At 64.8% G+C, this 10,427-nt stretch overlaps 3 protein-coding genes across 3 annotated transcripts; 1 reads left to right on the top strand and 2 right to left on the bottom strand.

Annotated features, from left to right (window-relative positions):
* Positions 1 to 5,876: 5,876 nt before the first annotated feature.
* Positions 5,877 to 7,214, bottom strand: EMIHUDRAFT_250703 (hypothetical protein; the record flags this gene model as incomplete). The annotated part of the gene is made up of 2 exons (XM_005756511.1): positions 5,877 to 6,587; positions 6,690 to 7,214. 2 exons carry the CDS (start codon positions 7,212 to 7,214, stop codon positions 5,877 to 5,879), a joined length of 1,236 nt encoding a protein of 411 aa, XP_005756568.1.
* A 182-nt stretch (positions 7,215 to 7,396) lies between these two features.
* Positions 7,397 to 8,224, top strand: EMIHUDRAFT_77536 (hypothetical protein; the record flags this gene model as incomplete). The annotated part of the gene is made up of 1 exon (XM_005756512.1): positions 7,397 to 8,224. A coding segment is annotated over one exon (828 nt), but the record flags the coding sequence as incomplete, so codon positions are not given.
* Positions 8,225 to 9,198: 974 nt separating this feature from the next.
* On the bottom strand, positions 9,199 to 9,785 carry EMIHUDRAFT_250705 (hypothetical protein; the record flags this gene model as incomplete). Its single annotated transcript, XM_005756513.1, has 2 exons — positions 9,199 to 9,462; positions 9,501 to 9,785. 2 exons carry the CDS (start codon positions 9,783 to 9,785, stop codon positions 9,199 to 9,201), a joined length of 549 nt encoding a protein of 182 aa, XP_005756570.1.
* Positions 9,786 to 10,427: the final 642 nt, after the last annotated feature.

Below are 10,427 nucleotides of genomic sequence, written 5' to 3' on the forward strand. Positions count from 1 at the left end.
CGCCCCGCTTCACCCAACCCGTTTGTGTTTTGGGGGGAATATCTGGGCACTGGGGCGTCGGGGACGGAGTAGAGTACGAGAATGTAAAAAGCACATCAGATCCGCTGAGCGCGGTGGAGGAGAAGCGGTGCGCGCGGGGATTTGTGGGGTGGTGTACGCCTACGCGGCGCGTCAAACCGCGGCTCTCAGATCCAGATTTTTGCTCGTTTGGGTCTAATTTTGGTGCCTGTGTTGCGTGCCGTGTAGGGTGTTGCCTCTGTTGGAATGTGGCGAAGATCGAAGTGTGTGCGAGCTCTAGCCTCTAGGCCCGACCGGTACCCTCGTCCGCAGCCTCTCCCTCGGCGATCTCAGCAGCAGCGGCTTCGCGGTTCCCCCGCACCAAGGCCTCTCTCAGAACCACCTCCTCGGGCTTGCCAAAGCGCGAGAAGGCAAACTCCGTCGCATGCGGCGACGGCATCTCGTACAGCAGCGCCTAGAGAGAGAGCTGGAAGCCACTGGTGAGGCGACTGCTACCCTCGCGACCGCTGTGGCAAGCCATGACGCGCTGCGCCTCCCCCTCTACCGCGCCCTCCGCCATCGCAGAGGTGGCAAAGTGACCCACCTTTGGGTAAACGTCGACACGGCCATCCCTTGGCGCCACCGAGGAGAAGCTCTGGCCTATAAGACCGTGGGGTAGCGAGCGAGCGGCGGCGTCGCCCCTCGCGCGAAAGCCGAGGTCTACACGGTGCTTTGGGCCCGAGAGCCAACCGTAGACACGGTTGCCTATTCGTGGCTACATGGAGTGAGTAGATGCGCGGCGTGCTGCGCTCGAGATCAATGCGTGGCTGCCCCGTGCGGTGACTGTCCAATTGCCGAGCGTGAAGGTGGCCGCAGAGAGCGCCATGTCCATGCTAAGGTCTCTGCACTGCTTTGAACCACCCGTCCCGAGGCTGAAGAAGGCCCCGTTGCAGGTCCCGTTGATCACATTCCAGCCCCAGTTGTGTGCGTTCAGCGCCGACGCCCAGAACGACACCTTGGCAGGAGAGTGTCCCGGTGACCAGGGCAGCGAGCGAGGGGCAAGAAGATGATAGCGGCAGAGGCGACCACCCAAACTACAAGATGTGACTGCAAAACCAGCTACCCCATTACCTTAGCCCACGAGTACGAGTAGCCCAGCCCGAGCGATCCGGCCACGAGATGCGCCTCGGTCATGAAGCTGCCGTGCACGACGAGCCTCCCGTGGTTGATCACAAAGCTGGCATCCTGCGCGGTGAGGAGAGCGGGAGAGGATATGGAGACCGTGCTATGAGTGCCTCAGCCGCTACATAGGGAAGAGGTCGTGCGGACACTGTGACATGAGCAGCGTGCCCCCGACAGTGGCAGCTGCCCCCTTATGTCCTGTACTCAGCATTTGCATCTAGAGCTGGCATCCTCGATCTTCACGTTGACCGCTATTCTCGGAGCGGAGAATAGGTTGTACAAGGCGCCGTCCCTGCCGCGGAAGTCCGCCCTCCCGCCGTGCGCGAACTGCAAATGCGGGTCTCGATATATCTGCGCCGAATCGGAGCTGGACGATGCCGGGGGCGGCGGCGGGTGGGTGGTAACGACTGAGGTGCCGGCAGAGACATCGGCGGTCAGCGGTGTCGACAACGTAATGGGTAGGCCGCTTTCGAGACGGCGCTGGCGGGAACGCAATCCGAGCATGAGCACCTCAAGTATCATCCCTCCTATGTAGATGATACTTCCCGGGCCAAGGTCGGCGAGATAGCACTGGACGTAAATCACCAAATCGCCAGTGCTCGCATCCTCCGTCAGGGTCATCTCTGCTCCGTCGGAGCACGTCGGAGGAGAGGGAGGTGGAGGAGGCAGCGAAGTGCCCGGCGGCAGTGGCAGCGGCGACGGTGACGGCGGCGGCGGTGACGGATGCGGCGGTGGTGGCGGGCTCTCACAATCGAAGTGGTCGCCTCCTACGTGGATACAAGGCGCGGCAGGGGCAGGCGGGGGCGAGGCCGGCGGCTGATGCTCTCCGCAGTAGAACCAATCTCCCCCGTACGCCTCCGTGTTGACGCCCGAGAAGTGATCGCCGTGCGAGCACGGCAGTGACTCCGCCTTGCACCATGCGCGGCCGTCGCCATCGCAAGCGTTCGGCTCACAACCGTATTGTGTCTGCTGGCAGCGGACGCTGTCTGCAATGTCGGACGTCCACTGCGCGGCGCAGACGCACGGCGGAGCGCTACCCGGTGAGTTCGGTGGCCACGGCGGTGGCGGCGGCTTCGGTGGCGGCGGTGGCGGCGGCGGTGGGGGGAGCGGCCGCGGAAGCGACGGAGGCATATTTGGCGGCGGCGGCGGCGGCATCATTGTGCAGACAGACCCCGAGTGTGTGACATAGTTCACCTCGCTGATGTGAGGACCTGGCTCGGCTCCCTCCGACATTGCTCGTCGTGGGCTCCGCCGCTTCACCTTGGAGCCGACATCTGCCGACAGCGGCACAACGTCTTCACCTATGGGCCGTGACATGGACGCGTCATCGACGGGGTCATACGGACGCAGTCTTCCGACTGCGCGACTCCGCCGCCGTTGTGTACCAGCGCGACCACCCACATCGGCGGCCGAAGGGCGGAGCCGCTCCTCGTGTACGGGGGCGTGTACAAGCTGTCGTATGGGTTGTGCTGCACCCCTTCTTGTGTCCACGCGAGGTCCGAATTGACGTACCAATAAAAGGTGTCGCCATCGACGATCAGGGTGAGCTCGTCCGCCACATCCTTCCCCTGCTTGAGGAGCTGCGCCTCCTTGTTGGAACCCCAGTGGGCGTAGAGGTTCCCGTCTTCTCCGTTGCAGTAAAAGCCGGCGTCGATGGCAAAAGCATGCGCGGCCTGACCGCAGGCGTCGCTTTGCTGGCAGTCTGTGCTCGGTGAGGCTCCCGAGGCGGCGCCGATCTGATCAAACAGCTCCTTGAAGTCCGCGGTTGACGAGGTGTCCCAGGTCTCGGGCTGCGACGCTAGAGGCGCCCCGCTGATGCCCGCCTGCTGCAGCCCGACAATGACCTTGTTCTTCTCCACCTGTGAGCACAGTGGTGCGCATCTGGCAGAGTGCGTTCGTTGTACCTGGCTGGGCCGCTGAGGGGCGAGTGGTCACCGGGCACTTGAAGGAGATGCCGCCGCACCCCTCGCCGCCGACGCTGCACCGCGTATCGAAACCAATGCAGGTCCAAGCCGGGGTGTCGCTTTGCCCCCCCGTCTTGGTGAGCGACCCCGGACCGGTGCGGCACTTCTCCTCGTTGACGTACTCGAAGCCTGTTGAAGTCAATGGGCATGTCCCCGGTGCCGCTGGCGCCGGAGGCGAGGGCGATTGCGGTGGCAGTGCGGCGGCGCAGTAGAACCAGTCTCCATCGTACGCCCCCGTGTTGACGCCCGAGAAGTGGTCGCCATGCGAGCACGGCAGTGACTCTGCTTTGCACCACGCGCGGCCGTCGCCATCGCATGCGTTTGGCTCACAACCGTATTGGGTTTGCTGGCAGGCGTCGGTACTGTCGGACGTCCACTGCGCTGCGCAGGCGCACGGCGGGGCGGGCGGCGGCGGCGACAACTGCGCTGTCGCGCCAACCGTCAGCAAAGCGATCATCGCTGCACGGTTGCATGCCCGCAAGCTGGAGCCCCACAAAGACGTTTTTGCAAGTCTCGCCACGCCAGCGGGCGGTTTATGATTGCAGTCGACGTATACTCGTCACGCTGATGAGGATCTTTGTACTTAGTGCTTTTGTCTCTATTCTTTCTCGACCTCTATGTGCAACCTTGAGTGAGAGAGAGAGAGGAGAGAGAGAGAGTTAGTTTAGTTTAGTTTAGTTTAGTTTAGTTTAGAGAGAGGAGAGAAGGAGAAGAGAGAGAGAGAGAGAGAGAGAGAGAGAGAGAGAGAGAGAGAGAGAGAGAGAGAGAGAGAGAGAGAAGAAAAAAGAAGAAGAAAATATACAATAAAGGAGGGATTGAAAAGAAAGAAAAGAAAGAAAAAATCCGGCAAAGGGAGGATGGAAGGAAAAAAGGTTTAAGGCTCATACTAATAGTTGTGTCGAGCCTGTCTGCTGTGAGAGAGAGTTCTTTGTTTAAATACTAATAGTTTCTTCCGCCGTTGCGCGTTTTGTAACCGCATCATGAACTTTGTATCAGCAAGCGGAGCACGACGGCGGCGTGGCCTTGGCTGGCGGCGCCCATCAGCGCGGTGACGCCTTTGCTGTCCTGCAAGTTGACATCCGCGCCGCGCTGCAGCAGCAGGTCGACCACCCGCTCGTGGCCAAACTGGGCGGCGCCCATCAGCGCGGAGAGGCCGCTCACATCGCCTGCCCCGCACGCGTTGACCCGCCCGCCGCTGTCGAGCCACGCCAGCAGCGCCGCCTCGTCGCCTTCCGCAGCTGCTAGCGCCGCCTCTTTGGGAAGGCTGCCCAGCAGGCCGGAAGAGGCCGCTTCGCCCGAGGAGGCGCCGCTCGCGACGGACTGAGCCGCCTCCCATGGTTGATCCTGTGTCTCACACGCGTGAAACCCATCTTCCGGTCCTCAAAATAAAAAGGATTTTATAACAAAACTCCCTCGTCCAAACAAAAAGAAAGCGAACGAGCACCGAGCCGCACCGACCAGAGTAGGGAAAGTCCTTGGATCTTTTTACGAGTACGATTGTGAGCGCACCCGCTCATAGTCCTACAAGATGTAGCTTGTAGGATTGCGCTGCTCGCAATCGGAGGCATGTTGCTAGGATTGTGAGCTAAGCTGCTCGCAACCCTAGAGTTTGCTCGGATTGTGAGCGCGCTGCCGCTGGTAGTAGTCGTAAGCGTCACCAGTCACCTTGGGAGCAGAGCTGCTCTTAGTCCTAGAAGACGTAGGATTGCGAGCGAGAGCGTGGGTGCTCACAATCGCCGCACAGAGATGCTACGACTGCGACACGATTGCGAGGAGTGCTGCTCACAATCCTTCGACTTCTAGGATTGAGAGCGAGCGCTCTCATTCCTAGCCTGGTAGAAAAGAAGCTAGACGAGGTTCCCACCGGCCGTGTCCGACAGCGGCAAGGACGGTCTTTTCCCTACCTTGGTGCTGTCTTTTTACCAGCGAGCCGTCTTTTTCCAGGTTGCAACCCTTGTTCCGCCGCACTGACGGCTGTGAATTTAGCGGCAACCAACAGCTCTCAGCCCCCCCGGTGCTCGCGGTGCTGGGGCATACGGGCTCGCCGGGGGGGGTAGACCCGTCGCAACAACAGCCGAACTATCATGAACCACGACAAGGAGGACCACGCCTCCCCGAGCTCGATGAGGAGGCGGCGGAAGGGGTGGGCGAGCCGAGTACGATAGAGAGACCGCGGATGCGAGCGCGATTCGTCGACCAGGGAGACGGCTGGCCCGACCTCCCGGGGTCCCGGGGAGGTGCGGCGAGACGACCTAATGCTGCCGCCCTCGCCCGGCGGGGAGTCGGGCACGGGATCGCCGTCGGCGGAGTCAACGAGATCAGGCAGAGAAGGCAAGACGGCGACGGGGCCGCAGCCGCGAAAAAGGCTATAGGAGGGCAGCGGGCCCCGCAACCGTCGCGTGACCAACGGAAGGCGAACAGGAAGGAGGACCGAGGCCCGAGGGGAGGGAGGAGCCCCTTCGGAATGGGGGTGTAAGGAGGCCGTCTCGGGTCCGGGGTCGGCGCTCGCGGCGTGTTTACGTTACTTTTATTTTATGGCTCTTTCCCTGCGAAAGCGCACCCCCTCGAGCGACGCACCCCGTCCCCGCGCCCAGGGCTAGAGCTCTCTTGTGCCCGCAACCCGCCCCCGAGCATCTGGCCCGCTGGGTGCGATTCTTAGCTCCCCGGCCCTGAATGTGACGGGCTACCAACTGCACTCCAAATGCTCCAAGACGGTGGACATGCTCGACGGCGCTAATCGTTGTCGACATCCCCGCCAGCGCCAAGCGCCAACGCCGCAGGGTCATCCTCATAAATCCCACCCAGCTCCAGTAACGCGGTCTTGACCAGCCCGGCGAAGCCCTCGGTGCTCTTGAGCGGCTCGAGCAGGCCGCCGTCGGCGCCACTGTCGTCCTCGAATTCTCGCTCGTGCAGCGCCAGCCCATTCGCGAGCTGCTGCGAGAGCAAGCTGATGCGTTCGGCCTGCTGACGCAGGTCCGCCGCGCTCTCGAGGCGCCGCGCGCGCAAGTGCAGCGCCGCGCGAAGACGCGTCACATCGGCGTCGAGCTCGAAGTCCTCGAAGTCGATGGGCTCGCCGGCGTGGAGCTGATAGTCCAGCATGGCCCCGTCATCCGCGAGGGCGCGGCACTCTTCCACCGTCTCGCGCAGAGCGTCGCAGCGCGCGATCAGCAGCGCGAGCGGGCCGCGCCGCGCCTCGGCTGCTGCCTCCTCCTGGAGCGCCGCAAGATGGTGCTTCAGCCGCTCGACGAGCACGCGCCGCTTCGTCGCCAGCACGCGCCCGAGCACCTCGGTGCGGACCTCGCTCAGCCGCGCGTGGATCAGCAGGCGCTCAAGCTGCCTGAGCACGTGCACCGTTTTGGTGGCGGAGCTCTCGTAGTCCCGCATCGCCTCGTCGAGCGCCGCATTCACGCGCGCGCCCTCGGACTCGCAGCTCATGCGGAGCTCCTGCTGCACGAGCGCCACCAGCCGCGGCAGCCGCGGCGCCGGCGCGGCCGCGTCCAGCTTGTCGTCGGCGGGCGCGCGGAAGGCAAAGGTCGCCGACGCCACTTTGGTCATGAGGCGCTCGGCGAGCTTCGGCAACGCCTCCCACGCAATCTTGAAAAAGATGTCGAAGCGCGCGGGCTCATACGGACGCGTGGGCACCTGCACGCGCCACTCGGGGCTGCGCTCTGAGCCCTCGGCCAGCGAGCGGACCTGCCGCAGCACGCGGCGTAGCTGGGGCTCGCGCAGCGACCTCCAGATTGTGACGCCAACCGGGTAGCTGCCGACCTCCTCTGGCGCTTGAGCGGGCTGGATGCCTTTGGCCCACTGTATCGAGATGAGCTTGGCAGTTTCGGGCCACGACACTCCCGCAGGTCCGTACTTGGAGACCTCTGCCTGCGTCGGACCTCTGGTCACGGCCTCTGTGATGAGGGTTGGCGGCGGCAGCAGCAGTCCAGCGATCGGATCGTTGAAGACGGCACGGACTCTCCGGCACGTTCCTCTGAGACGCCATCGGCCAGTCAGTGGCGGCAGCGCCTCGCCAATGGCGACGAGGTCGTCGTGCGAGAGGTCGTCGAAGGTGGTGGGCATGTGGCGGGCTTTGAACGCTGCTTGCCACCCAGCTTTCTTTGTTTTGTGTCGAACCTGTGTGCTGTCGCGCTCGAATTCTTTGTTTTCACGATGGTGTCTCTCGACGCGCACCGCGCCACCGCCCTTGCCAGACGGGGCGTTCCAAGGCCGCACCTCTCTCGTCTCGGTTGCCTGCCCGAGCGAGCAGCCTCGTCTCCATCGGCGTGGGCGCCTTCTACGGCTGCTCCTCGCTCGTCTCCATCGACCTCCCTGCCACCCTCACCTCCATCGGCGACGGCGCCTTCGGCAGCTGCTCCGCCCTCTCCTCCATCACCTTCTCTGCCACCCTCACCTCCATCGGCAACCGGGCCTTCGAATGCTGCTCCTCTCTCGTCTACATCGACCTCCCCGCCACCCTCACCACCATCGGCGGCAACGCTTTCGCCCGCTGCTCCTCCCTCGCCCGCGTCATTCTCCCCGCCGGCCTCACCTCCATTGGCCACAACGCCTTCGACAGCTGCTCCGCCCTCACCTCCATCCACCTCCCCGCCGCCCTCACCTCCATCGGCAACGGCGCCTTCTCTGGCTGCACCTCTCTTGCCTACGTCGCCTTCCCCGCCAGCCTCACCTCCATCGACAGCGCCTTCTGGAACTGCTCCTCCCTCGCCCGCGTCACCTTCCCCGCTGGCCTCACCTCCATCGGCAGCCTCGCCTTCGCCCTCTGCTCCTCCCTCTCCCGCGTCACCGTGCCAGACACAGCCACGATCGGCGACGAGGCTTTCGAATCTGAGACCACCGTCCTCCGCCTCCCGCCCGCAACGATGCGCTGGTACGAGGCGGTGGACGGGGCTCTGGCCTACAAGCGCTTCGCTCTCGAGCACAAGGCTGGCCTTCTTGGCTGGCTAGAGCGGGCCCAGATCAGGCTCGGCTCTTACGGCCCGGACGGCGCGGCGCGCAAGCGCGACCGCGAGGAGTTTGAGGGCGACTTTGGGCACGGCGCTGCGGCGGGATCGTGTGTGAGAGACTGTTGAAATTACGTTCACGGTTACGACCACACGGGCGGCACTAAGTGCACGCCGGTTGTCATCAGCGGGCTCAAGAGCCGGCCGGATCTAAACGGCACGCGCGCGGCCGTGCTCTCCTACGAAAAGGGGAAAGGCCGCTACGCCGGTAGCGGTACGCGCGGTGTGGACTAGGTCCAGCCCTGGGTGAGCCAGATCTGACGTTTTGGGACATCGCGTCAGATCCGTGTTTTTCTCGTTGTTTTGTCGCTCGCTCCGCTCGCCACCTCACGCTCCGTAGCCCGGCCATGGCCAGTACCCCGCGTCTCAGTGAGACGCGTGGTACCATCCAACTCCGGTCGACGGGCTCGAATGCGCTCAGCCTCAGGAGGGACAAAACCGCGCGAATTCTGCACGCCTCGCTGCACCGCTGGCTTGACTGAATCAGGCAGCAGCAGGCTGCCGCAGTACCGGCACTACCGGGAGAACTTGGCGGGCAAGGAGCTGGGCTCACTTCTCATGGCGGGAACCGGCTTCGGGGCGGCAGGGCTGGCCTGTCTGATGGGCGGCGCGCCGAGCAAGCCTGCGAAGATGCCGTCGTGGCCGTACTCAAATCTGGGGTCGCTCGGGAGTCGGGACAGTGCCTTCACAAAGGAGCTTCCATTCGACGAGTGCCGGCGGCGCGGCGAGGGAGAGGAGGGGGACGAGGGTGGGGATGCGCCGAGCGACGAGAGCGACTGGTGATATTGCGACCAGGCGGATTGCGAGAGGTAAAGGTAAGGTAAGGCAAACCGCGGATTGCGAGATGCACAGATCAACGCGGCAGCCGCGGCACGATAGGCCGGGCGCCGGAGACGCGAGAGGGTCGAGCCCGGCGCCGCGCTGCCAGCGAAACACGCACGATTGTTGTTGTATATTTATACATCATTTCTGGGGGGCGGGCGCCCACGCGCCACGGCCCGGCCCCTCTCCGGGACCGCGGGTCGACCTGGACCGGGCCCTTCTTAGTACTCCCCCTCCCCGCGCGCGTGCGCGTCCCGCAGCCGCAGCACGCCCGACTCGCTCAGCGCGCGAGCGAGCTCCGCCACCTCCTCCTCCTCGTGGCCGGCCGTGACGACCACCCTCAAGCGGGACGTCCCCTCGGGCACGGTGGGCGGGCGGATGGCGGGCACGAGGAAACCGGACCGCTGCAGCCTCGCCGACGCCTCGAGCGCCGCCGCCTCGCTCCCCACCTCGATCGGCACGATCGGGCTGCGCCAGCCGCACGCCTGACCAAGAAACAGCCGCAAATCGACAACACGGCAACCTTCAGCGGGCCTCGCGCGGCGCCGCAGGCCTGGCGAGGCGCGCTGCCGATGGCCGCCTCGAAGGCGCATACGCGCGCCCAGAGCTGCGCGCGCCGCTGCGGTGTGGCGAGGGCGAGAGCGGCGTCCGCCGCCGCCACCGCCGGCAGCGGCAGTGCGGTGGAGTAGATGCCTGCTCGGCCGCGCGAGAGGAGGAGCTGATGCAGCGGCGAGGAGCACGCGACGAAGCCGCCGTGCGCTCCAAACGCCTTTGAGAGGAGCCGACAGGTCACCACTGCGAGGGTCATCGGCCGAGCGTGGACTCGTCGCTACGGAGACGCCTTCGAGAGGGTGCCGACTGAGACGTCGACGCGGTCGGCGACCCCGGCCTAGAAGGAGCGCGCGACGAAGGCTGAGCGAGCCGCTGGAAGCGGCTGCCTCTCGGTGACCCTCTCTTGAGCCAAGCGCCGCCTGCTCGGCGACTCCTCCGCCTAACCCTAACCCTAACCCTAACCCTAACCCTAACCCTAACCCTAACCCTCTCTTGAGCCAAGCGCCGCCTGCTCGGCGACTCCTCCGCCGCCCTCGCCGTACACGAGAGTGGCGTGCGCCTGCGGGGGAGGCTCAGGGGAGGCTCGGAGACGGTTCCGCTACGTCTCGGGTATCTCGGTGTGCATCTCGGCCGCATCTCGGCCGCATCTCGGCCGCATCTCGGGCCGCATCTCGGCCGCATCTCGGGCCGCATCTCGGGCCGCATCTCGGGCCGCATCTCGGGCCGCATCTCGGGCCGCATCTCGGGCCGCATCTCGGGCCGCATCTCGGGCCGCATCTCGGGCCGCATCTCGGCCGCATCTCGGGCCGCATCTCGGCCGCATCTCGGCCGCATCTCGGGCCGCATCTCGGGCCGCATCTCGGGCCGCATCTCGGGCCGCATCTCGGGCCGCATCTCG

Source organism: Emiliania huxleyi (genome assembly GCF_000372725.1).
Source record: "Emiliania huxleyi CCMP1516 unplaced genomic scaffold EMIHUscaffold_969, whole genome shotgun sequence".
NCBI lineage: Eukaryota > Haptophyta > Isochrysidales > Noelaerhabdaceae > Emiliania > Emiliania huxleyi.